This window comes from Natator depressus, chromosome 20 (genome assembly GCF_965152275.1).
Source record: "Natator depressus isolate rNatDep1 chromosome 20, rNatDep2.hap1, whole genome shotgun sequence".
In the NCBI taxonomy this organism is placed as follows: Eukaryota; Metazoa; Chordata; order Testudines; family Cheloniidae; genus Natator; species Natator depressus.
In genome coordinates, this window is record NC_134253.1 from 7,814,576 (window position 1) to 7,839,971 (window position 25,396).

Consider the following 25,396-nt stretch of genomic DNA (forward strand, 5'->3'; position numbering starts at 1 on the left):
AGGGCAGCCCCTGTTCCCTCCTCAGGGGGCCACTCACATGTGCCAGGGGCTGAGAACTGGGAGCAGGCAGCTGTCTGTCTGTAGACTGTTCCACATGCCCACCAGTCGGACTAGCAGTGAGCTGGGGAGCAGGCTGGGTGGCAGGTGGGGTGCTGTGTCAGGGAGCAGGAGGCCTGGTTCTACTCATGCTCTGCCACTGAGTTGCTGAAGGGCCTTGGGCAAGTCACTTCCCCTCTCTGGGCCTGACCCCTCCCTGCCCACTGGATGGTATTTCTTGCCTCAGAGCTTGGCTCTGGTGGTGGCTCTCAGTTGGCTGTGAAGCCCTATCAAAGCGCAGTGTTAGCGGTGGGGTTAGAGCCCCAGCCCTGTGCCCATCCCTCCAGAGAGGCACCTAGTGCCTGGGTCGCCCTAATCAGATAGAAGCTTCCTGGTATGTGATTGCCCAGGGAGGTGGCACATGACCCTTGGCACGGATGTGCCAGCCAGACCCAGGGGGTTGGGGTGCAGATGCTCACCCAGCTGTAGATGAATCTTCAGGGCCTGATTTTCAGAGTGCTCAGCACCCCTGCAAAGAGCCCCACAGCTCCTTAGCTCTGCCCCATGCCCCTTGGTCCCTTCACGTCCTCTTCCTCAAGTAGGAGTCAAACTGCCCTTTCCCCCAACAATTTGCCTCCTGCAATGACACCTGGCCTTCTGGAGCCTGGCAGTGTCTGGGCCGAGCTGCCTTGGACCCTCCTGGAGCCCAGCCGTCTTGTCTGAATTGCCTTGAACTTTCCAGGAAAGCTCCATCCTGCCAGGGCAGCGTGAGGCCAAAAGGCTCTGGGTTGGCACCGTTACCAGTGTGGGCACAGCTGGGCCCGACTCCAGCTGGTGATGGAGCGAGGGGGGGCTCTGCACTGAGGAGGGGCAAGTGGTTCTCTCCAGCTCTTGAGCAGCTGGGGCAAAGTGGCAGGAACCCCCAAGATGCTAACCAGCCCTCCAGCATCTCTCTCCAGCCCCCTTGGCTGGTTCTGCTCCAGCTGGGACTCAGTCAGTTCATCCATGGTCTGCTCTACTCCACCCCCGAGTCTGCCTGGCTCCCCCCAAAAGCTAACAATGCAGCAGGGATCCTGCCAGGGCTACAGCCGCCCCAGCGTGCGGACCCTACCAGTTGCCTTGGGTTGGAGTCGCCGGAAGCGGGGGTGGATGACGGGCCGCCCCTCGCCACAGCCAGCCAGCGATGGAAACTTTCCCCTCCTTGGGGATTTGGATGCTCATAAAAAACAACCGCTTTTTTTGGTCATGTTGGAGGGAGGATTCATGACTCTGTGGGAAAGGCCGAGGCTATGGGGCCTGAGCCAGCACATCTCTGACCCCAGCACACACACGGCTGCCTGTGCCCCCCTCTCGCCCTGCTGGGGGAGGGGAGGCAGGTTTGGAGCCCTCTACCCTGGGGGCCTTTACCCGGTCGCTCAGAGATTTCCCTGCAAAGCCCCCCACTGCACCCCTCCCCCTCCATAGTCATCTGTCCCCCGGAGCCCGAGCCCCACTGAGCGCCGCGGTGCCCCCCGTTTCCCCCCGCCTGCAGCGAGTGATCCCGGCCAGCCCCCCGGCACCTGCCGGCGCCGGCTCGGGCAGGGGGCGCTGGCTGCAGCGTGGGGCTGAGCCTGGCCGGGAGCGGGCTGGGCAGGAGGGAGGGGAGGGAAGGAGCGTGGGAGCCCGGGGAGGAGGCGGCCGGGCCCCGCCCCGCGCAGAGGAGGGGCGGCCGGGCCGGGACTCGAGTCGCTGCTGGCGGGGGAAGTTTCCCAGGGTCCGGGAGGGAGGGAGGCAGCCTGGCTGCGCTGGAGTCTGGCTCTGCGGCGCGGGGCTCCCGGCCGCGCCATGGATCTCTAGGGCGGGGGCGGCGGAGGAGCGGGGTCCGGGTCCGGGATCGCGAGCGGAGCAGCGGGATGGGCTCGGGGGCCGGGTCCCGGGCGCTGCTGGGTGGCAGCCTCCTGGGCATCGCGCTGCTGGTGCAGCTGGGAGCCGGAGCAGGTAAGGGAGCAGGGGCGGGGATCCCGTGCGGGGGGCGCGCCGGCTGTGGGAGCTGTGGTCCGGAGAGCTGGAGCGGGGATCGCGGCAGCTGCGAGTGCCAGGGGAACCCCCCCCCCCCATCCCCGGCGATCTCTTGCTAAGCAGCCCGGTGTTGGGGCAGTTCCGGAGACCCCGTTCTTGAGGGGTCCTCTCTTGGTCTTTGGGGGCCCTGGCGGTTTCGGCGCCCGCAGTTTGATGTTGCGGGGGGCGTCTGGTGGCGTCAGGGAGGGGGGCGACGTGATCTGGTCCCTTGACTTTCTCTTTACAAACTTTACAAAACTTTTATTTTCGGGGGGGGGAGGGTTTCAAAGCCAGGAATCCGCCGCGCGCCCCAATGATGCGGGCTCCCCCGGCAGGGATCAGCGGCTGAATTGGGGGGGGGCTCAGGACGGTGACGGCTCCGTCCAATTCGGGAACCACTTGTAACCAGTCTCTTGTGCGCTCTCCCCTGCCCGGAGAGCCCCCTCCCTTGTCTGCGCTGGGGGGAGGGGGCTGGCCCTGTGTCAGAGCACAAAGAAAATACTTAATCAATGTATAATCCCCGCTTGGGGGAGGGGGCTGCGCGGCCCCTGCCCCGCGGCTGGGCTGGGGCGGGGAGTTCGCAGGCACTGATTTGAGGCTGCGGGGAACAATCCTGCGCTCCTCTCCTTTCGCTATTGACTAGAAGTAACTTTCCAGCAGCCTGCGCCAGCCAGCCTGGGCGCGCGGGGAAACCTGGAGCTGGAGCGCGGATCCGGCTTCCCCAGCCGGCGCCTTCCCCCTTGCCGCCCTTCCCCCACTCTGCGGTCGCGGCCTCCTGCCCATGAAATCCCCACGAGCCCGGGGCAGAGTGTGGGGGGATCACATTGTATTGGGGTGGGGGCTGTGCAGGGACCCCACCCCCGGGGGGTTAGCTGGGATTGCCATGAAACGGCTTCCTGGGGGGGCCGCTGGGGCTGACATTACGTTTGATGGCATTTTTGTTGTGGTTCAGTGTGTGGAATGAGTGTGGGGGCTGGGGGTGTGGTGGGGGGCTGATTTCCTGCACAGAGGCTCCAGCAGCTGCTTTGGCTCCGGTCTCTTCCCTCTGCCAACCCCGGATGCTCAAACTTTTCTCTGCTGGAAAGTGACTCCGAGGCACCGTCCTGGGGCGCTCCCAGCCCTGCCCGGCCTGGGCTCCCCCCACTTCTCCACAGAGCTGGGGCATTGTGGCAGGGCACCCGCTGACTAGGGAGCACTAAGGAGGCCAGGAGAGAACTTCAAAATGCTTACCCAGCTCCGCACTGGGCCAGCTGGGATCTGGCCTCCCCTGGCTCTGCTGGGCAAGTGGCAAACTCAGTAAGGGTCCTGGGGTCCCAGCTGGTCATCCCCCCCCAAGTGAGTGTGAGTTGGGACCGAGGTGATGCGTCTGGGAGATAAGATGATTCAATTGCGTGTCCTGCATGGACTTGCTGGTGCACAGCAATGTGCCAGCGATGAGAGAACTGCTGTGAAAGGTAAATACAGCGCAGGGTTATTATTCAGCGTGGGTTTCACTTGCCCATGAAGCTGCTGGACTGGTTTGTGCGGCTCCTGGAGACTGGCCTGCTGCCTGCACTCCCAGCCCATGGGACCACATGTGGATGGGCCCAGGGCCTGTGGGATGGCTGCTGCAGGTTGAGGATGCCCTGAAGTATAACCCCTCCTCCCCCCTTGCTGCCTGGCTGGACATAGACCAGCATTGTTCTTGTTGAGCAACTCGCTGCCTTCTCAGCGGAAGCCCCACTATTCGTTCCTGAGCAGCGCGTGGCCCCACGGCTAGACAGGGGTCTGGCCGCTGCTCCCGCACAGACTGCTGGTGCCAACCCCCCCGCAGGAGCTTGGAGTGTCTCAGTCCTGGAGCCAGGAACCAGCCTCCAGATGCACCCAGACAGTGTCCTCACTAGGGAAAGACACCTCTAGCCCCTGTCACAGCCTGAGTGAGGACGAGGCCTTTGCAGCTCCAACTGCTTGGGGGCTGGGCAAGGGCTGGGAGGCCTTGGGCTCAGCTCAGCCTCTTCTGGGTAAATTCTTGTCTTGGGTGGTCGGAGTAGAAATCAGGTTATCAGGGTGTCGATTACCCCCCTCCTCGTGTGTGACGGGGAGCGGCCTGGTCCCCCCCCCCCAGTCCCGGTCCCCCCCAGTCCTGGTCCTCCTGGGGGATGGGGGGGGGGAGAAACAGCTCAGCTCCCTGCCCCCATCCTGGGGATGAGGTCCTACCTTTGCAAAGTCTCGTTTCCAGGACTTTCCCTGGTTGATTTTAGCTACCCCCTGTTTAACCTCCCCCTTCCTCCAGAGCAGCCTGGCTCCCACAAAACTGGCTTCTCTGTGCCCTGCTGCAGCAGTGAGGGGTCCCCAGGGCGCGATGGTTTGTGTGGGACCCGGTTGGTTTGTGGCCAGGCTCCCCACGTTGCCCCCTAAGTGAAGGGGCTTGTGGGGGCGGCCTCCCCTGTGGAATGCAGCGGGGGCGGGAGTTGGGTGGCAGGCAATGGCTTGGTGGTGCTGGCCTCTGTCATTCACCCACAAACAGTGTGAGACCCTGCCCCTCCCCTGGCGCTGGCTATGCCGGGGGGAGTGCTCAGAGCCGCAGCAGCTGCCTCTCCTCCAGATGCCGGAGAGGGCTGGCCTGCTGGCTGGCTGGGCCATTGACTTGCCTGCCCCTTTCTTCTCCCCACTGCGTTGCTAGCCTGTGAACAAAGCGGCCAGGCAGCTGGAGAGCTGTGGAATCTGGAGAGGGCCCTGGAGCCGCCTGAACAATCACACTGGCTAATCCGGTTGTAAACACTCCTCCCACAGAGCCGCTGGCTGCAGCAAGGGGAGACCCAGGGACTCAACCTGCCGGGCCAGGAGGAGTGGGGCTGGGGGGCCCGCCTGGCCCAGCACAGCCAGCGCAGGCCATGCTCTCCTGCCCAACTGGTAGGACAGTGTGGACCTGTTCTCAGGGGCTCTCTTCCTGGCTTGTGAGCCCCCTTCCCTGCTGCCTTGGCGACCACAGAGCTTTCCCCAGGGCAGCATCCAAATGTGCCCCAGAATCAGGGCCTGAACCCGTTCGCCCACCCAGGATGGAGACCAGGAATCCTGGGGCAGTGGCGTCTCACGAGTCCCCCTCCACTCACGGGCTTTTAGCAACACTGACCCCTTCCCCAGCCATGGGGAGGGTGAGGAGTGTGTGAGCCTCCCCGGGCCCTGCCGGGGGCACCAGTTGCACTGAAGGGTGCCTACTGGGGCCAGTGGTGGGGATTCGGATGCCGGGGCTTGGATTGCGCCTTGGAAGTGACAGGTCCTGTCTCCCACTCCAGCCAACCCCATGGCAGTCGGTCCCCATGCTCTGGGCTGGGTCACAGCTGGCATCCCCTAGACATGAGAGGCTCTGACTCTCCCAGACCAACCACTCTGAATTGGCTGCACTGTTGGGGCGGGGCAGTTGGCTGTGTCTGCCAGGCCAGGGGTGCGAGCTCCGCTATCCTGTGATGGTCAGTTCTGGTCCATCCGTGGGTCCTTGGCTGGCAGGAGCAGCCCTTCCCCTGCCTTGGGGAGCGGGGGAGTTGCAGCAATGGGATCCATAACTGAACAGCCTGGGGCACTGGCTGAGCCCTCCCTGGGGCCCTGAGCTCCTCATGAGGCTTCATAAATGCCAGAGAGGAGGCAGGTTGGGGCTACTTCTGCTCCAGTCATTGGCAGAGCTGAGGATAGAACCCAGGAGTCCTGGCTGTCTCACCTTTCCCTGGTCCATTCCTCTCTGGGTGGCTCTGGATCCTGCGTCCTGCTTGACAACATGCATTGGGCTGGCTTGGCCTTTGCTGTGCTGTTTCAGGCAGATGGGAGGTACCGGCAGTCCCTGGGCTAGCTGTGGCTGTCGGGTCACTGCCTTACTGCTCGCTTAAGTAATCCTGCTAGGCTGCCTGTGGTCAGGATCCCGGGGCTGCTGGACAGCATGGGTCAGGGGTGGGAGACTCTGTCGGTATGTGCCCTACCTCGCCTGGTATACCTGTGATGCAGAGGGGTGAATGGCTGTGTCCCAGCATGCACTGTCCCTAACTCAGCTGTGGGGGGCAGGGGAATACAGGGGCTGGGGTGGGGCCAGGTGTGTGTCGGCACAGTGCCCCCCTCACTGTCTGTAACCCCCAGGGCTCAGAGCTGAGCACCTCGCTGCCTGCAGGGGCTGATGGGAGACTGTGCCCCAGGCCTGCCGGAGCGAGAAGCTGGGGCTGTCTGTGAGGGTGTCCCACTTTGGATAGCAGGACTTGGGGGAGGTGTGGGGGGTCGTTCTGTGCCTCTCCCCACCTCAGGAGTCCTAGAGCCCTCTGGGGCACCGGAGCCTCCAGGGTCATCCTGGCTGACCCCGCCTTTGGCAGCATGAACTGCCCCAGCGTTCCCACAGCCTCTTATCACCACTGTCCTTGAATTTCTGCAGTGATGGGGCCTTGGCTGCTGCTGTTTGTTTTTTTTTTTTGGGGGGGGGGGGAGAATGGGTGCTAGTGAGTTAGAATTGGGGATGGGGCTGGCAGTCAGGACTCCTGGGTTCTATCCTTGGCTTTGGGAAGGAAGTGGGGGCTACTGGGTTAGAGTGTGGGGTGGGGCTTGCAGTCAGGACTCCTGGGTTCTCTCCCAGCTGTGCCACTGACTCGCTGGGTGACTTTAGGCAGTCCCCTTCCTATCTCTATGCCTTAGTTTCCTGTTGGTGCCCTCTTTGGAGGGCTGTGAGGGCCTGCCCCATGGGTGCATGCTGCGGGTTCCCCATTGTACTTCCCATCAGGCCTCCGTGCAGATGGGGAGTTGGAGCTGGCACCCAAAAGGTTAATGTTCTGGGACCCCCTCCCCCGCATTCCCTCTCTAGGGTGGAAGAAGTTAGGACTCTTCTTAAAATTCCCCCCCCACCCCCCCCCACTGCTGGGCCTGCCCTGGGTATCACACTGGGGGGCATGGGAGCCCCTCATCGCACGCATCCCGGTGTGGAACAGGCTCCCGCTCCACTGTGGGGGGCTCGACTGGGTTTGCCGCTCCACAGACTCATCTGTGCCTGACAGGCTGGGGGTTCCGTGCGGGACCCGAACCTCCTCCTGGCACCTGGGGCAGCCCCACCAGCTCTCCAGGAGAATGAGCCTCTCGGCATCTCATCCCCCTCCCCAAAAGCTGCCACGCCTGGGGCCCCTCACGGGGCTGTGGGGTGAGGGTTGGCGCCAAGGGCAAAGGAGCCCAGGGATCAGAGTGGGGGTGGGAACCGTCTAAGCCCGATGCCACCCCTTCGGCTGCAGCCGTGTGTGGGGAGGGGGCTGGTCTCGCCTGCAGCACTGGCTCTGGGGGCTGCCTGGTGGAGCCGGGGCTGGAGTGGGGGAGAGGGGCGGGGGCGGCATTGTCTCTGGGAGCTGATCTGTGTGCTGGGCACGCAGCACGCTCCAAGTGGGTCTGGAGGAAATGGCTGGTGGGGGAAGGAGCAAGGCCCCTGAGCCCTATGTGGCCTGTGGTACCCAGGCCTGGCCTCCTCTCTCTCTGCATGGGGGGAGGGGGCTGATGGGTTTGTGCCTTGCCCTGCTCCCCAGCCGTGGAAAACTGCTGCTGGGATTTCCCTTTGGGATCGGCTCCTCCAGGGGACCTGGAGCTGCAGCCCCAGGGGCATAGAGATGTCTTAACCCCATTTATTCAGGGGGCCAATCCAGCCAGGCCCCCAGGAGAGCTGGTGGGGGGGCTGTGACCAGCCCAGCCCACCCCACCCTCCCATTAGCAGCCCAGGCAGTGGCCCATGGGGGGGTTGTGGGGTGTCTCTAGTTTGCCCCCCCATGCTAGCCCAGCTGCTGGCAGAGCTGCCCAGAGGTCTGGAAGGGGAGAGGGCTCACAGGGCTGGGTGCCCTGGCCCCTCGACCCTAGATTGGGTCCAGCCAGGGCTGGCAGCTGGGCCCCTGTCATCCTGGCACAGGATGGGTCTCACTGTCCCTGGGGAGGCTTCTTCAGGAGGCTGTGGGGGCTGGCAGAGCTGGGGCTGCCCTGGGCAACAGGTCCCTGGGCTAGGGGCTGGGGGGGGCCTCCGTGTCAGTCAGTCTCCCTCAGAGCGACCCTCCCTCCCCAGGCTGTGGGAACCTGGCACTCAGGGTGGAGGCAGAGGGCTGGGCTGGCTGTAGGGTGAGCTGTGGGTGCAGGTCTCCTGGGCCTCAGACTGCTGTAACACCCAGGATGGTGCAGTCGCAATCCCCTCCCAGCTGTGCTGCTCTGTCCCCTGCATGTGGGGCCAAGGCCCCCGGCTTTGTGCTGCCTGGCATGACCCAGTGTCCTTGGCAGGGTGAGGGTCTCTGAGCCCAGGTCCGAGCTAGCAAGTTACTGCTGTATGAGGGGCCTGGAAAGGGGCAGAGATTAGCAGGGCAGGTCCCTGGACACTTGATGAAGACGCTGGTTGGGCTCTGAGGCCCTGACAGGTCCCGAGCTGCCTCCTCTCCCTGTGGGGTCCTGGTGGCCTGGGCCCATGTGCCACAGGGGAGAGGGTTCTGGGAGCTGGAGTTCTGGGGGCTGCTGTCCCCTTGGTCCCAGGGTGTGCGGGGCCATAGCATCTGACTGGAACCTGCAGGTTGTGCCTGGAGCACTGAAAACCCCTGTCCCCCTCCCCCTGTGCTGGATGGCACTGGGGGCTGGTGGTGGAGTCACACAGACCTTTCCTTGGCTCACTGGTGGGGGGCACCCCCAAACTAAACTTCTTAGTCATGCATGGAACTTGTCTGACAGCTGCCCTCCTCCTGGTTTGTGGGGTGTGTGTGTCTTCCCTTTGCCTGCTGCTGCTGGGATGAAATTTTCCCCATGCAACTTCAGTACCAGTGTCAGTGCAGCATTGACTCTGAAGCCTAATGGTGGCTGTTTAAATCCCAGCCCCGATAGCAGCTGTCATAAATATAGGGGGAAGGGTAGCAACCTTTATGTATGTAGTAGCATAAAATCCCTCCTTGGCAGCTGTACTGGACTGCTTTACAGCAACGTTGCTGTTGATCATTTCAGGGTGGGGCTTGGGGTTATGGGCAGGGTCCTGCCACATCCATCCAGTTTATGGGGTGCTCTGATGTTCCCTGGGGCTTGCCCTGAACAGTGTGCTCTAAGCCAGGCGGGTGATGGACCAAGGACCATCTGGGTGAGGCGGGGGCACAGGGAAGCAGTGAGCAGAAGCTGTCAGGGGTTGCTGCTAGGAAGCCCCCTGGATCCCCCCACCCTGGTGCAGCTGGCATGGCCAGTGACTGAGCTGGGCTCCCCACAGAGGGGCCGGGCACGAGGGAGCTCTGTGTGGGGGTGGGGGCAGGGAGGTGAGGGGGCCACTCCTCTGCTCTAATGGGCTCTCTCCCGCTCTCTCCCTGCAGCCGTGCAGTGTCTGGAAGGCTCCATGCCCTGTGAGAATGGCGGCCAGTGCATCCTCTACTCCAACGGGAAGGCAGCCTGCGTGTAAGTGACCCCCTGCCCTGCAGGTTGGGATCCATGCCCGCTGCCATCCAGCATGGGGCTGTAGGCAAGATGGGCTCCACGGTGGTTGGGTATTGCTCACAGGCTCTGGGGGGGAGGGGACGGGGGGGTGCCTTTCCCACTGTCCTTGGGGTCGGCGGATGGGCAGGTCTGAACCAGCGGGAACCGGAGGCCTGGGGCTGGGTTAACAGGAGGGAGGGTGGTTCCCGGCAGTGTGCCATAAGGAGTAAAGGCAGTGTGGCCCAGTGGTTCAGCCGGCCCAGCCCAGGTTCTGCAGGACTGGGTTCTGTTCCCGGCTCTGCGCCCATCTTCCTGGGTCTCACCTGATGTGTGTCCTTGGCTGGGGGCCTGCATGGCTGTCCCACAGCCCTTGTCACTGTGCCTGGCACGGCCCTGCCCTAAAGAGCCGGTGGTGATTGGGGAGTGCCAGCCAGCAGGGAGAGGGGTCATGGCACCAAGCCCCAGTGGTTGGGGGATGTGGGGAGCAGCCACTTACTGTGAGGTAGCCTCTTGCCTGCTCCTCATGGCCCCCACGAAGGGATGCAGCAGAAGGGACCCTCGCCAGGCCAAGGGAGGGGAGCCAATCTGGGAGAATGGCGTGGAGCCACCCCACTGGGGCTATGAGCATGTGGGAAGGGCTAGGGGTTGCCCTAAGCTGATGGGAGCGGGGGATGCTTGGGGCAGGGTGGGGTGTTTTAAGAGTTCAGGGGGGTGGGGTGGGTCTCTTTCCATGTCAGCAGCCAGGCAGTGGGCGACTCACTGTGCCTCTGGAGGCCCAGTTGTTGGGCGCGACCCCTCCTGTCCCTGCGCTGGGGAGGGGAACACGGGGTGATGCTTGCTGACGCATTGGGGGGAGAAAGGGCTTCCAGCCGGGGTTGGGATGAGCTGGGAGGGCAGCTGCAGAAGAGGTGAATCTTGTGCCTGGGGGAAGGCTAGTGGAGGGCAGAGTGACAAGGTGCCTGGATGTTTTCTATGGGGCTCCCTGGGCAGAGAGCTGACACCCCAGGGCTCATATCCTCTGGCTCTCTCCCCCGCCCACCCCACACTGGCAAAGGGGCCGAGATCTGCCCCTCCCTTCCCGCCCAAGCCCTTGTTTCCTCCCTGCTGTGGCTGTTGCAATCCCAGATTGCAGAGCAATGTTAGCAGTGACGTGTGCTGCCCCCCCCCCCCCCCCGCCCCGCAGATCCCCAGTTCCTGCCGCGGGGAGGGGGGGGACTCCTCCTGCCCGGCCTCCTTCCCAGAGTCTCCCAGACAGGGGGCCTCTTCACGAGGGGGCCCTGGAGTCATTTGATCCCAGTGGCTGCAGACAGCCCTTGGAAGGGAAGCAGCTGCTGATCTGTGGAGCTGGGTGGGGGGCATGTGAGACCTAGGCCATGTCCGGAGCTGAGCTGACCCCATCAGGCTAGGGTGACTGGGCTGACCACCACCTCCCCAGCCCCCATTGGAGCAGCTGGCCTGTGTAGGAGAGGCCAGGAAGGAGTGTGCTGAGTTTCCTGGTTCTCAGCCCTGCCAGCGGGAGCACTTGAAGGGAGGCTGTTTGGCTCCCCGGCCCTGGCTGGGCCAGTCCTCTGGGAAGGGGCTGGCTGGAGAGACTGCAGGCCCTGGGCCCCAGCCTGGCCAGATGCTTTCCCTGGTGGGGATGCTGTAAAGGCCATGTGGGGGGACCCACCAGCTGCTGGTGGGGTGGGGGCTGGGAACAAAGGGGAGACGGCACTGGGCCATGGCAGCTCTTGCTGTGCCCGGCCCCGCTTGGTCAGTGTGGATGGAAGATGGGTGTGGAATGGCGATTGCCACGTCTGCCGTGCTGTGCCACTCAACAGGCTTGCGGAGTCCTGGCGAGCCAGCTGCAAGGGGCTGGGGCTGACTAGCATGGGATGCTTCAGTGAGTGTCATCACCCTACTTCACAGGAGCAGAGCTGGGGATAAAACCCAGGGATCCTGACTCCCAGTGCCCCTGCTCTAGCCACTCGACCCTGCCGTCTCTGATCCCAGTAATGACTTTCTCTGTGAATCACTTCCATTTTCTTCCTGCATCTGACTCTGCAGTGCGAGCTCTGGGGGGTGGGGCTGCCAGTGGGGCAAAGCAGGCTGATTATCTGGGAATCCTCTCTCCAGGGCAGGGCTCCAGGCCCTGCTGCTGGGGAGTTGGAACCAGATGGGGCTGAGCCCCGGAGACTGGATGCAGGGGGCCTGGGCAGCTCCTGGCAGTCTCTCTGCAGAGCCGGCTCTGACCTGTCGCCCAGCTCATGGATTCCGGGGGGAAGAGGTTGGCGCCTGGCGGGGGCAGCAGCTGGCTCTGCAAGGGTAGCCTGGATGGCCCTGTGCCCATCACTTCCTGCGGGGTGAGCCAGGAGTAGCTGGGCAGTTTCTGTGCTGTGCCGTCGCCCGGTCCCCGCTACCCCTAGTGCCAGGCCACGGCACAGCCGCCGCGCAGGCAGGTGCTGGAGCTCGCTGTAGCAGGTTCCCGTCTCCTTGCTGCCTGCCTTGGAATGCCAGACAGGTGGATGGGCCTCCTGCTGCCCCGCCCCGAACAGGTGAATCACTGGCTGCTGCGCTGCCTGGCCAGGAGTAGGAGCAGGATCTGGATGGGGCCGCGCTGCCTGGCTGCTGGAAATCATGGGCTGGAGTGTGGGGCTGGAGCACCAACTGAATGCTGACCTGTGCCCCCCCACCGCTCCTCTCTGCCAGAACAAGCACAGTGCCCCCAGCCCCCTGCCCCAGTTCACTGGAGCAGGCTCCCATCTGCATGCTGGGTTCTTTGTGCTCTGGAGACAGCCCCCCTCCCCCCCGGTACTGTGGGAGGGGGGCAGATAGGATTGAGTGTGGGGGGCAGGAGGGGTGTGGCGGGAGGCACCAAGGATCAGGGGGGCGGGAGGGGTGTAGTGGAGGGCAGAGAAGATCAGGGGGAGGGGTGGAAGGGGCACAGCAGAAGCAGAGACGATTGGAGGGGGTGGCAGAAATGAATAGCCAGGGGAGGGGGGAAAGGCATGGTGGGGCGCAGGGGGCAGAGAGGAGCAGCCGGAGGGCAGGAGAGGTACGGTGGGGATAGAGGAGTGGCTGGAGGAGGTAGAAGGGAGGCAGAAGGCAGAGAGGAGAAGCTGGGGGGAGGCTGGAGAGGGGCAGAGAGGAGCAGCCAAGATGGTGGGGGCAGGGGGAGAGGGGCAGTGGGGGGGCAGCCGGGAGGGCAGAGAGGAGCGGTGGGGGAGCACAGGGGGCAGCCAGGAGGGCAGAGAGGGGCAGGGGCAGAGAGGAGCAGCCGGGGAGGATCAGAGTGGGGCAGGGGGCAGAGTGGGCGAGCTCTAGGCGGACGAACTCTGACTAGGGGACAGAGGGGAGCTGCCAGGGGGGCAGGACGGGCGCGACAGGGAGCAGAGAGGAGCGGCTGGGGGCTCTCCCTGCCGTTTGGCCCAGCATGGTGCTGGTGCTGCTGGAACCTGTCGAACGGGTTGGAGCCGGCTCAGGGAGGGCTGGGGGGAGGGGAGAGAGAATGTATCTCCTTCCCAGTGCCAGAAATCTCCCCCCCCCCAGTGTGCGGGGCCCCTCACAGGGGGGCAGCTCCCTGTGGGCCCCATGTGCCCCATGGGCCCTACCGTGCCAGCCTGGAGCTGGGTTTGCAGCCTGGGTCTGTCTGCCAGGCACCCTCGGGGTGAGAAGGTGGGGCTGGTTTAGGCTGGATTGTGCCCGCCCAGACGCCACAGGAAGGGGTGCCGAATGAGTGTGGGAGTTGGAGAAGTGGGAAGGTGGGGGACAGGATTGGAGCAGGGTCTGATAGGGTGGGGGGAGTGGTGATGGATGGGGGCGGGGCCCATGGGGAGTATGTAGGTGGGGGACAGGATTGGAGCAGGGGCTGATGGGATCAGGGGCATGGATGGGGAGGGGGCTGTTGGGGGAATGCATGTGGGAGGATGGAATTGGAAGAGGGGCGTGAGGTCAGGGAGAGCAGTAGGGACGACTGGGGGATGGGAGGGGGCACATGCCAGGGTAGCCCCCATCTGTCAGGTGAGGGGGCATTCTGGGAGCTGTGTGGCCTGGTGGTCAGAGCAAGGGGAGGCGGGCTGGGAGTCAGGACTCCTGGGTTCTATTCTCTAAAGCTGGTTGCTGCCTCCTGCAGCTGGGAGGTATGGGGAGGAAGTTGTGCCCCTGTGCGGTCTCGTGCCCAGGGGCATCCCATCCCTCCAGGAGCGGGTGCCTGAGGCAACCGCCGGGGTGACTCATGGGGTGACGCGGCAGTGGAGCCGCTGAGTCACCGCCCCACGGAGCGGGCTGGGTGCCGGGCTCCACTCCCCAGACATGAGCAGGCAGGAGTATTGCCATGGGGCTGGGAAGGGGGCTGCCTTCCCAGCGTGGGAGCCTGGCTCTGCCTGCGGGGGAGGGCGCTGCCAGGTTTTGGGATACAGGGCCCTGCTCCCCTACTGCTTCCTGCCACAGGGATGCCTGTCCCCACATCCCGTTTCCCTTTCCAGGGGCTGGGTGGGTGGATTGTGGTGGGAAGCTCTGCCAACCCCAGCCTTGCACTCAGGGTGGCCCCCCGCACACATGCAGGGAGAGGGGAGTTGGCATCTCACCAAGTGCTGCTGGAGGGAGCCCAAAATGGAGTGTGCAGGACGGGGATGGGGGGTCCGCAGGGCATTCCTGGTCCATGCTGGGGCCAGTGGAGTTGCCTGTGTCACTGCTGGGGGGGCTGCGTGGCCTGGGCTGGTCAGTGGCATTTGCTGTGGCTGCTGCTGAGGCAGGCACAGCCGTCCGTCCGCAGGCTCCAGGGGATGGGGAGGGGGAGGAGTTCCTGCAGGCAGTATTGGTCAATGGGTCTGAGCCGGGGGCAGGGGAGTTATGGTCTTGATGGGCCCATTGCTCCGATCTGGTCCAGTGCGGCAGGAGAGAAGGGCTACAAGGCTGGATGGGCCCATGGGTGTGGCAGGCGGGGCATCTGGTCTGCACTATCTCTCTCCTCACCATCCCTTTCTCCCGCCCCGTCTGTGCCCCCAGCACCATGCGTGCTCTGCCCTCTCCTCTCCCTGTTGGGCCATGCCCCCAGCTCTGGGGGGTAGGGCCCAGCGCTCTGGAGAGCTGGTGTAATTCCAGGCCTGGGCAGAGTCCCTGCTGTCCTGCGGTACTTGCGTGACCAGATGTCCCGGTTTTATAGGGACAGTCCCAATATTTGGGGCTTTTTCTTACATAGGCTCCTGTTACTCCCCACCCTCGTCCCGATTTTTCACACTTGCTGGTCACCCTACGCGGTCCCTGCCTGCAGGGCACTGGAGGGAGCAGGGCAGGAGCGCAGGATCTCCTCCAGTCCCAGCCTCTCCCAGCAGGGGATGCTGTATAGAGCAGGCTGGGAGCTCCTGTGCTGTGGTGGGGTGAACTGAGCATCCCCCTGTTTCTGCTGCAGGGTGCCCCCCGGGATTGAGGGCCTGGTTTGCAGGCCCTGGACAGCAGAGCAAACAGGCATTCTGCGTTGCCCTGGGAACGGCAGGCGAGGGGGGTGGGAGTTGGCTGGAGCTGCCGCTGAGCCGGAGACAGGAGCAGACTGGAGGGTATAATCTGTGCACCAGGACCCAGGCTCTGGTGCGGCTCCCCCCAGCGGGTGCCCTCTGGAGCCAGCCCAGCCTGAGCGCGAGCGCCCAGGTGCTGCCCAGCGCTGGCTCCGTCCTGGGACCTGAGCTGTCCTCAGGAGCGAGCCTAGAACTGGGGCTGGGAGGCAGGATGGTCCTGCCCAGCCTGGCTCAGCCCGGCAGGCTTGGCTGCCCTCCCCTCCTCCACCTCTCAGTCCCTGCACACCGTGGGTCTCGGACCCAGCCCTGTGGGGCATGCTCTGGGCTGTGAGCCCTGCAGAGAGCCCTCCTGTGGCCTCCCCACTGCAGAGCTCCCAGCATGCGCTGCTCCAGCTTGGCTAGCTAGAGACCCGTGAGCTGGGCCCCGCTCGCTGGCGGGCTGGGCCTACCCTGGCTCAGTCCTATAGGACGTAGCCCTCGGGGGGGGGGGAGAGGAAGGAGGGACTCTACCCTACTCCCTCTGCATGCACCCCGAGGAGGTGAAGCGGGGGGGGGGGCAGGGAACCAGAGAGGGGTGCAGACCTGCTGGCTGGGCCAGGTTCCACTGGGAGCGGGTGCCCCTGCGGACGAGCTCTGGGCGGTGGGGTCCTGGGATCAGAGCGGGGTCCAGGGGCCGCCCCTGCGGACGAACTCTGGGCGGTGGGGTCCCGGGGTCGGAGCGGGGTCCCAGGGCCGCCCCTGCGGACGACCTCTCGGCGGTGGGGTCCTGGGGTCGGAGCGGAGTCCCGGGGCCTCCCCTGCGGACGAGCTCTCGGCAGTGGGGTCCCGGGATCAGAGCGGGGTCCCGGGGCCGCCCCTGTGGACGAGCTCTGGGCGGTGGAGTCCCGGGATCAGAGCGGGGTCCTGGGGCCGCCCCTGCGGACGAGCTCTGGGCGGTGGGGTCCCGGGATCAGAGCGGGGTCCTGGGGCCGCCCCTGCGGATGAGCTCTGGGCGGTGGGGTCCCGGGGTCGGAGCGGGGTCCAGGGGCCACCCCTGCGGACGAGCTCTGGGCGGTGGGGTCGGAGCGGGGTCCCGGGGCCGCCCCTGCAGACGAGCTCTGGGCGGTGGGGTCCCGGGGTCGGAGCGGGGTCCAGGGGCCGCCCCTGCGGACGAGCTCTCGGCGGTGGGGTCCTGGGATCAGAGCGAGGTCCCGGGGCCGCCCCTGCAGACGAGCTCTCGGCGGTGGGGTCCCAGGGTCGGAGCAGGGGCTGGGCTTGGGCAGGTGCTAAGAGGTGCAGCAGCAGGTGAGTTCTTAGGAATGACGGGGTGTGGGGGGCTCAGGGAGTGGGTCCTGAATTGGCTGACGCCTGCTCTTCACAGTTTGTAGTGGGTGGGGGTGATTCTCTGCCGATCTGGGGTGAGCAATACAGCCCCATACTGCTCTGCTAGTATAAAGGGGCCTTGTACTGGTGTAGCACGTCTCCTTCCCTGTGCAGGGATAGCTACACAATGGGGAGCCCTTTTGCACCGGCACAGATTCCCCCGTGCTTGGAGCTGTACCCCGATGCTGAGCCCAGTCTGGTTTGCCAGCAGACCAATACTTCAGGGTCAGGAAGCAGAGTCAGACTCAGTGGCCCCTTCTCCCCTGGCCAGGGTTATAGGCCGAGGCAGGGAGGATCCCCCTGGGGGAGCAGAGAGGGAGGGTTAAAAGCTTCAGTGGAGATCTGGCAAGGGCTGGGGGAACAAGGAGGGGGTAAAGTGAGCAGCTGGCACAATGATGAGTTCACGCGGGTGCCAACTGAGGCCCTGCAAAGGGAGCTGAGCCCACAGGGCGAATGGGCAGCACAGGGCAGGGGGTGTTTGAAGCAGAGCAATGCCAAGCAATGCCTGTTGGAGGGAATAACCTGAGATCTGGGGCAACCCCCAAGACCAGCACCAACTGCATGAGGGCCAGGCTACCCTGGGGACAGCTTGATGGAGGTGGCTGATGTGCTGTGGCATGGGGGCTCATGGCTGGGTGCTGAGTGCAGGGCTGGGTGCCCACCCACAGAGCACAGTTGGGGGATGGGCTGGGCCAGAGACAACCTCCCCCCCGCCCAGGAACCCCGGCAACCAATAAAAGCAGAGGAAATTGATGGACTCTAACCCTACCCCGAAAAGAGAGACCAGTCGGAGACTCCATGATGCTGCCCCTAGGAAGTTCATTGCCAGTGACGTGATGTAGCAGGTGCCCAGATGCAGTGGTGATGGGTGTGTGGCCTTCCTGCACTGGTTCCGGGCGTTTACCCTTAGTCTCGATCCTCCGCTTGAGGGAGGGACTCACACCAGTGTGCCCCTCTCTGCAGGTGCCAGCCTGGGCTGATTGGCGAGCGTTGCCAGTTCCAGGACCCCTGCCACCAGTCGCCCTGTGCCAATGGGGGCGTGTGTGAGAGCTCCCTCAAGGATGGCACCGTGCAGTACCAGTGCACCTGCCCCAAGGGCTTCCGAGGTGAGGGTCATGTAGGTGGGGGGCATGCTGGTCTAGGGGAGGGGGTGGCGCCCAGCTTGGCCTGGTTGGAGGAGGGGCCAGGATCTGAGCAGGCCGGAGAGGAGGACCCATGCCACGCAGGCCTAGGGGAGATGGGGGATGGCCATGGGGGTGCTGTGGGAGATGGGGAGGGACCCTCAGGCCAGCTGTGGGAGGGGAACGGAACCTGACTGAACAAGGCTGGTGCGGGAGGAGGGATGGGCACACCTTGGCCCCAGGGCGGGGACCTGCTTGGCCTCGGGGGAAGGGCTCTCTGGGGTGTCCTCATGCCCAACCAGGCCCCGCTCACAGACCCGCCCCCCACAGGTCAGGACTGCTCCCTGGCTGATGCCTGTGCCAACAACCCCTGCGCCAACGGGGCCCGCTGCACCAACTGGAACAGTCGCTACAACTGCACCTGCCCACCAGGTTACCAGGGCCGCAACTGCCGCATGGACGTGGACGAGTGTCGGGCGCCGGGCGTCTGCCGCCATGGGGGCACCTGCTTCAACACGCCAGGCTCCTTCCGCTGCCAGTGCCCGGCCGGCTTCACGGGGCATCTGTGTGAAAGCGTCTACATGCCCTGCGCGCCCTCACAGTGCCTCAACGGGGGCACGTGTCGCCAGACCGGGGAGCTGAGCTACGAGTGTGCCTGCCTGCCGGGTGAGGGGGTGGGAGGCTGGTGGGGGGGCTGGGGAGGGAGTGGGGTGCTGAGCAGAGTTTGGGGGCAGCACTCTGGGCTGCAGGGGTTGGTGTGTGGGGGCCTGGCGGGGACAGTGCTGGAGGAATCTGTTCGGGGGGATGCTGTTCCCCTCCCTTAGCCCTGGGGGCAGGCGTTGTTAGGAGTGTGTCTCTTCCCCTGCCCTGGCGCGTGTGCCCATGGGGCTAGCGGCTCCAGGCAGCGCTGCAGGAAGCTCATCGGAAGCTGTAAATGGCGCTGGGAGAACCTGGACTCTGGCCAGGAAGGAAACAATCCCAGGGAGTGTCCGGGAGAGCAGCAGGGCCGGAGCTTGGGGGGCTCCCAACCCTGGGCCATCCCCTCCCCTCCCCTGCTCCCCAGAGCCCCCTTTGGCCCCCTCCCCAGCTCAAGCCAACCGTTTCTTTCTCCCCGTTAGTCCCTTCAGCCCCCTGCCCCCAAATAATGGCTCATTCTCATCTAAGCTGCAGCTCTGCTCCTGCCAAATCCTGCACCCTCTGCCAGTTGGCTTGGCACTGGGAACACAGGGAAGGAGGGGTACGGTCTGGGGGACCCTGTGTGTGGGGGGGGCAGGCCCTGTGGTCTGTGTGTGCGTGTGTGGGGGACAGCGGGTTCGGGGGCGCTGTGTGTGTGTGTGTGTGTGTGTGCGGGGGACAGCGGGCTTGGGGGCACCGTGTTTGTGTGGGGCGGGGGAGTGGGCTTGCGGACGCTGTGTGGGGGAGCAGCGAGTTTTGGGGGTGCTGTGGGTGCGTGTGAGCAGGGTTTGGGGACCGGAGGGTACGTGTGAGCAGGGTTCGGGGAGCTGTGTGCGTGTGTGGGGGGGGAGCGGGCTCGGGGGTGCTGTATGTGCCAGGGGGCAGAGAGCTCAGGGGTGTTGTGTGTTTGTGTGGGAGTGGGCTTGGGGGCGCTGTGTGTGTGGGGGAGTGGGCTCGGGGGCGCTGTGTGTGCTGGGGGGAGTGGGCTCGGGGGCGCTGTGTGTGCTGGGGGAAGAGAGCTCGGGGGCGCTGTGTGTGCTGGGGGAAGAGAGCTCGGGGGCGCTGTGTGTGCTGGGGGAAGAGAGCTCGGGTGCTGTGTGTGCGTGTGTGGTGGAGCGGGCTCGGGGAGCTGTATGTGTGGGGGGAGCAGGCTCAGGGGCACTGTGGAGGAGCAGCGAGTTTTGGGGGCGCTGTGTGTGCGTGTGAGCAGGGTTCGGGGAGCTGTGTGTGCATGTGGGGGGGAGCAGGCTCGGGGGCGCTTTGTGTGCGTGGGGGGGAGAGCGGGCTCGAGGGCGCTGTGTGTGCGTGGGGGGGAGAGCGGGCTCGGGGACTCTGTGTGCATATGGCAGGAGCTGGCTCTGGGTCTGCTGTGTGTGCCAGGGGGCTGAGAGCTGAGGGGCACTGTGTGGGGGGTGCAGGCTCAGGGGCGCTGTGTGGGGGAGCAGCGAGTTTTGGGGGCGCTGTGTGTGTGTGTGTGAGAGCAGGGTATGGGGAGCTGTATGTGCATGGGGGGGGGAGCAGGCTTGGGGGCACAGCGCCGAGGGGACAGAGAGCTCAGCGGTGCAGTGTGTGCTGGGGGGGGCAGCAGGCTCGGAGGTGCTGTGTGTGTCGGGGGGAGCAGGCTCGGGAGGGTGGGGGGGTGGGGCAGTGAGCTTTGGGGGCACTGTGTGTGTGTGTGGGGGGGGGTGGGGGCAGCAGGCTCAGTCGCTGTGTGTGCGTGGCATGGGAGCGGGCTCGGGGGCGCTGTGTGTGCCAGGGGGCAGAGAGCTCGGGTGCTGTGTGTGCGTGGGGGGCGGGGGTTGGGGGGGACAGCGGGCTCGGGGGCGCTGTGTGTGTCTGTGGGGGGACAGTGGGCTCGGGGGTGCTGTGTGCGCGTTGGAGGAGTGGCTCTTGGGCGCTGTGTGTGCCAAGGGGCAGAGAGCTCAGGTGCTTTGTGTGCGTGGGGCGGGGTATAGCGGGCTCGGGGCTGCTCTGTGTGCGTGGGGGGGAGAGCGGGCTCAGGGAGCTGTGTGGGGGAGCAGCGAGTTTTGGGGGCGCTGTGTGTGTGTGGGAGAGCAGGGTTCAGGGAGCTGTGTGTGTGGGGGGAGAGCAGGCTCGGGGGCGCTGTGTGGACGTGGGGGGGAGTGGGTTGGGGGGGTGTTCCTGCTGCGGCGTGGCCTAGGGCCGAGCAGAGCTGCGTGGAGCCAGAGGGGCAGGCAGCCCACCCGTTGCCCCCTGCAGCAAACCCTGCTGGGGCCTGTGGAGAGGGCCTCCCGCAGAATCTGGCCCTGCCATGCTTGAGGCGGCTCTGCTGTGGCCCTGGGGCTTTTCTCACCCCTCCTGGCCAAGCTGCTGAATCTGCCATTGCCCTGGGGGTACCCTTGTCTGCAGTGACCCGTCGTCCTGCTCCCTGAGCCTTTGCAGAAACTCCTGCTTCTGTTGCTGTGAGCCCCCCTGTGGGCAAAGGGGAAAACTGGCCTGCCTCACTCAGCCCTGCTGGGACCTGCATTTGTTCCAGGGGTCTGCTGGGTTGCAGCAAGGGGCAGGGGGCTGGATCCAGGACTCCTGGGTTCTATTCCCAACACTGAGCAGGGCGAGGGGTGGGGGGGTTGGGAGTCAGTTGCCTGGTCTCTGTTTCAGGTTTAGCCAGACTCTGTTTGCCCGGCTGCCTCTCGGATGGGGCTGGGGGGTGGATTCGAGCTCCGTGCCTCTTGGGGCCTGGGTGGAGACGCTCTGGGCTGGGGAGCAGGTGGGAGACGTTCTGTGGCCAGGGCCGGGGTGCAGGTGGAGACGCTCAGGGCCGGGGGCTCGGGGCCGGGGCCGGGGAGCGGGTGGAGGGGGCCGGGGCCAGGGAGCGGCAGAGAGACGCTTGGGCCAGGGAGTGGGTGGAGATGCTCGGGGCCAGGGCCGGGGAGTGGGTGGAGACGCTCCGGTCTGGGGAGCGGGTGTACGTGCCCTCTCTGACTGGGTGGTGCTCTCTTTCTCCAGGTTTTGAAGGGCAAAACTGTGAGATCAACATTGATGATTGCCCGGGCCACAAGTGTCTGAATGGGGGCACCTGTGTGGACGGGGTCAACACCTACAACTGCCAGTGCCCGCCCGAGTGGACAGGTACCACCTAGCGCCCTGCCCAGCGGCAGGAGTTAACCCCTCGCTGGCCACCCCCAGCAGTGCAGCCAGCTCTATGGGTCCTGAACCTTAGAGCCAACATCTAACCCTGTGGGCATGGACTGTGTGTCCAGCAGCCCAGGGCTGCCATAGGACCCCAGGAGGAATGTGGCACAGGGCCTTCCCTTCTAGGGGGCACCGGCTCTGATCCAGTCCCAGGGCAGGAGTCTGGCTGGCTCAGAAAGTGGGGAATGGGACACAGGGCCTTTCCCCTTTATGGGGCGCTGGCTCTGATCCAGCCCCAGGACAGGGGACTGATTGGCTGAGGTGGTGGGGAATGGGACACGGGCCCTTTCCCCTCTAGGGGTGCTAGCTCTAACCTGCCCAGGCTCAGCCCCCTTCTCCCCCAGGCCAGTTCTGCACAGAGGACGTAGATGAGTGCCAGCTGCAGCCCAATGCCTGCCACAATGGGGGCACCTGCTTCAACACCAACGGCGGGCACACCTGCGTGTGCGTCAATGGCTGGACGGGCGAGAGCTGCAGTGAAAACATTGACGACTGTGCCACGGCCGTCTGCTTCAACGGGGCCACCTGCCACGACCGCGTGGCCTCCTTCTACTGCGCCTGCCCCATGGGCAAGACAGGTGAGGTGGTGGTGGTGGGGGGTCTGGCCTGGCTCAGCCCAATCTCAGATCTCCTAGCATCCCTCACCGTGGGATTTGGGATTCTTCTCCCCATGCTTAACCCCTCCCCGCTGACGGTCTGTGGCGGGCTGAGGGGATGGGGCTTAGGGGTTGGCCAAGGGGATGGGAAGGGCTAGGAAGGACCTGAAGGGGCAGGGGGTGGCTGAGTGGAAGGGGGCAGGGAGACAGGGGCAGAAGGAGTGGAAGCGGGTGGGAGGGACACTTGAGGTGAGGGTGACAGGCTGGCTGAGTGGAAGGAGTTGAGAGGAGGGCTATGAGGGGTAGGGAGCTGGGGCAGGGGAATAGTGTGGGAGTGCGGGGGGAGCTTCTGGGGGTTGGTGGGTGTGGGTCGGGGGGAACTGGAGCCAGCTGGGGAGTGTGTGGGTGTGGGAGGACTGGGGGTGGTTGGGTGGGGGTTGGTGGGTGTCTATGTGGGTGGGAGGTACTGGGGCCAGCTGTGGGGGGAGGGTGTTGGTGGATCTGTGGGGGTGTGGGGGACTGGGGGTGGGAGTTGGGATGTGCAGGTCAGGGTGTGTGACTGGGGTTGTCTGGGGGAGTTGGTGGGTCTATGGGGTGGGGGAGGCCGGGGCCAGCTGGATGGGGGGTTGGTGTGTGTCTACAGGTGTGGGGGGAGGGGGGACCAGGGCTGGCTGGCTGGCTCTGTGGGTGGGGAGGACTGGGGCTGGCTGCGGGGGGGGCTTGGTGGGTCTGTGTGAGGGGACTGGATCTGGCTGGGGGGGGAGTTGGTGTGTGGGGGGGTGAGTGGGACCAGCTGTGGGGGGGTTGGTGGGTGTTTTTGCAGGTGGGGGGGACTGGGGCCGGCTGAGGGGGTTGGTGGGTGTCTGTGCGGGAGGCCAGGGCCGGCTGGGTGGGGAGGTTTGTTGTGGGTGGGTGGGGAGGAGGGATGGGGGGCTTTGCCTTAGCCTTCCAGGATGGGGCTGGCACTCTGCTCCCTGAGGGCCAGGCTAGCTGGGCTTCTGCAGGGTGGTTGCCTCGCGGCTGCCTACGCCCTCTCACTCCCTCCCTCTGCCAGGTCTCCTGTGCCACCTGGACGACGCCTGCGTCAGCAACCCCTGTCATGAGGATGCCATCTGCGACACCAACCCTGTGAATGGCCGGGCCATCTGCACCTGCCCCCCAGGCTTCACTGGGGGGGCCTGTGACCAGGATGTGGATGAGTGCTCTATTGGTGAGGCGGGGCCCTTTGCTCAGTGATGGGGTCGGGGTGGGGGAGGTTGGGCCAGGATTCAGGAGAGGGGGGGCTGGCCAGCCGGCCCTTTGCTCAGTGATGGGGTTGGAGTGGGGGAGGCCTGGCTGGGATCGGGGTGAGGCAGGGGTTGGGGGGGTCTGGCCCCCACCCTGTCTCTGACTTGGCCACGTCCCTGCAGGCGCCAACCCGTGCGAGCACTTTGGTCGCTGTGTGAACACGCAGGGCTCCTTCCAGTGTCAGTGCGGGCGTGGCTATACGGGTCCCCGCTGCGAGACTGACATCAACGAGTGCCTGTCCATGCCCTGCCAGAACGATGCCACCTGCCTTGACCGCATTGGGGAGTTCACCTGCATCTGCATGGCGGGTGAGTGCCCCGGACCCCCAGCATTCCCCCTCCCCAGCTCGGGGAGCATTCCCCCTCCCCAGCATTGTGGGGTTCTCTCCCCAGCTCGGGGAGGTGAGCATTGTGCTGTCGATTCAGGGGCTGGCTGGCCTGAGTATCTGGGAATGAGAGATGTGATTTCCCGCCCCGGGCAGCTGCAAGGCGTCACCTTCTAACAACACCTCACAGTGAGTTTGTTGGGACTCAGCCCAATGCCCAGCGGGGCGGGAACCTGGGTCCCCCACCCTGTATCCCAGCTGGCTCTAGCCAGCGTCCTTGCTGGTAGCCCCAGCTGAGAGGCCAGGGCTGGATGGGCGTTGGGTGCCCCTCTGTGACGGGGCTCCCCGTGGGCAGAGCCTGGCCTGGCCTGGCCTGCATTCCTCTCCTGTCCATAGCAGGGAATCCTGGTTTGGCTCAGCTCCCAGGGCTTGGGAGCCGTTGGGAAGCCCAGGCGGCTAGGGCGAGGGCCCCTCCCCTGGCAGCTGGATGGCGGGATCCCGGGGGCTGGGCCTGGCAGGGAAGGCTGCAGTGCTTAATTTGGAATGAAAGAGGTGCCAGGGCTCAAGCATAACACATGTGGCAAGCCCAGAGGTGCTGGGGCTCAGCCCTGGCAAGCCCTGGCACAAGTTAAGCACTGGAAGGCTGGCTGTGGAGTCGGCTCCTCACCCAGAGGTGCCAGTGGGGCAGGGGGTGCATAGCCGGCAGCCAGACGGTGGGAGCGCAGGGCTGTGCCTGGAATACTAATGGGGCTGGGGGAGGCCTGCGCGGGGCTGGACTGTTCCTTTTTGTCTCCCTGCTACCCCCTGTGGGGAGGAATCTTCCCCTCGTTATTTGCAGCCTTTTGTGAGGCTGGAGCTGGGGGGAGGGGCAGTGCCGGCACTGCCCTCGCCAGGGCACCGGGCCCTCTTCCCCAGTCCAGCACCCTGGTGCTCTGCTGCTTCATGCTGGTGCCTGGTCATCCTGATGGGACGGGGGCCGCACAGGCCCCTTGCGGTGCAGGAGGGTGAAGGAGCCATAGAGCCTCTGCCCTGATGCCTGCGCCAGGGATGTGGGGACCAGGGAATGGGCACGAAACCAACCCACAGACTCCGCATGCCCACCGCCTGGCCGTTCCGGGGGCCACACACAGAGCTCAGCTCAGAGCATAGAGCAGGGATCGGTGCTCTCCCAGCTCTGGGTGGGGATTGGGAGTCAGGACTCCTGGGTTCTGTCCCCAGCTCTGGGAGGGGTGTGGGGCCTAGTGGGTAGAGCAGGGGGCCTGGGAGCCAGGACTCTGGAACTCTCTCTCTCCAGCTCTGCCGCTGACTGGCCTGGGCTCTGGGTGAGGGTTTCACCTCTGCATGAAATACCATCTGTGTTTTCTGCGGCCCCAGATTCCCCCCCTGCCAGAGATGCATTGCCCCCCAACACTGCCCTCTCCTGTCACACCCCACAGGGGACAAGAGCCCGCACTGCTGTAGCCTCGAGCAGAGTGTCTGCCCACCTGTGTAGGGGGATCCCACTGCCCTAGTGATGGGACCCCCTCTGGTAATGGGCTTACTCCAGACCCCCCCCACAGCCTCTCTGCCCCATGGCGCAGCCCTAACCCCACACAGTCTGCTGCTTCCCCTGGCAGTGCCTTGCCCTCCCAGAGTCTGCCACCACCCCACCTCCCCTGCTCCAAGGCACTGCCCTCCCTCCACATAGCCTGCCACCTCCTCGCCTCCCCTGCCCCATGGCACTGCCCTCCCTCCACATAGCCTGCCACCTACCCATGGCACTACCCTGGCCCCACAGCCTGCCACTTCCCCTGCCATATGGTGCTGCCCTGCCCCCACAGAGCCTGCCACCTCCTTGCCTCCCCTGCCCCATGGCACTGTCCTCCCTCCACATAGCCTGCCACCTCCCCTTGGAGCTGCCCTGCC

At 65.1% G+C, this 25,396-nt stretch overlaps 1 protein-coding gene across 1 annotated transcript in view; it reads left to right on the top strand.

Moving 5' to 3' along the window:
- Positions 1–1,877: 1,877 nt before the first annotated feature.
- NOTCH3 (notch receptor 3) overlaps positions 1,878–25,396 on the top strand; it is a 42,243-nt gene continuing 18,724 nt past the window's right edge. The window contains exons 1-8 of the mRNA XM_074935091.1: positions 1,878–2,013; positions 9,381–9,462; positions 17,298–17,440; positions 17,786–18,121; positions 21,098–21,220; positions 21,628–21,861; positions 22,934–23,089; positions 23,289–23,474. Coding sequence (XP_074791192.1) covers positions 1,929–2,013; positions 9,381–9,462; positions 17,298–17,440; positions 17,786–18,121; positions 21,098–21,220; positions 21,628–21,861; positions 22,934–23,089; positions 23,289–23,474 — 1,345 coding nt within the window. The 5' untranslated portion in view covers positions 1,878–1,928. The remainder of the gene's footprint in view (positions 2,014–9,380; positions 9,463–17,297; positions 17,441–17,785; positions 18,122–21,097; positions 21,221–21,627; positions 21,862–22,933; positions 23,090–23,288; positions 23,475–25,396) is intronic.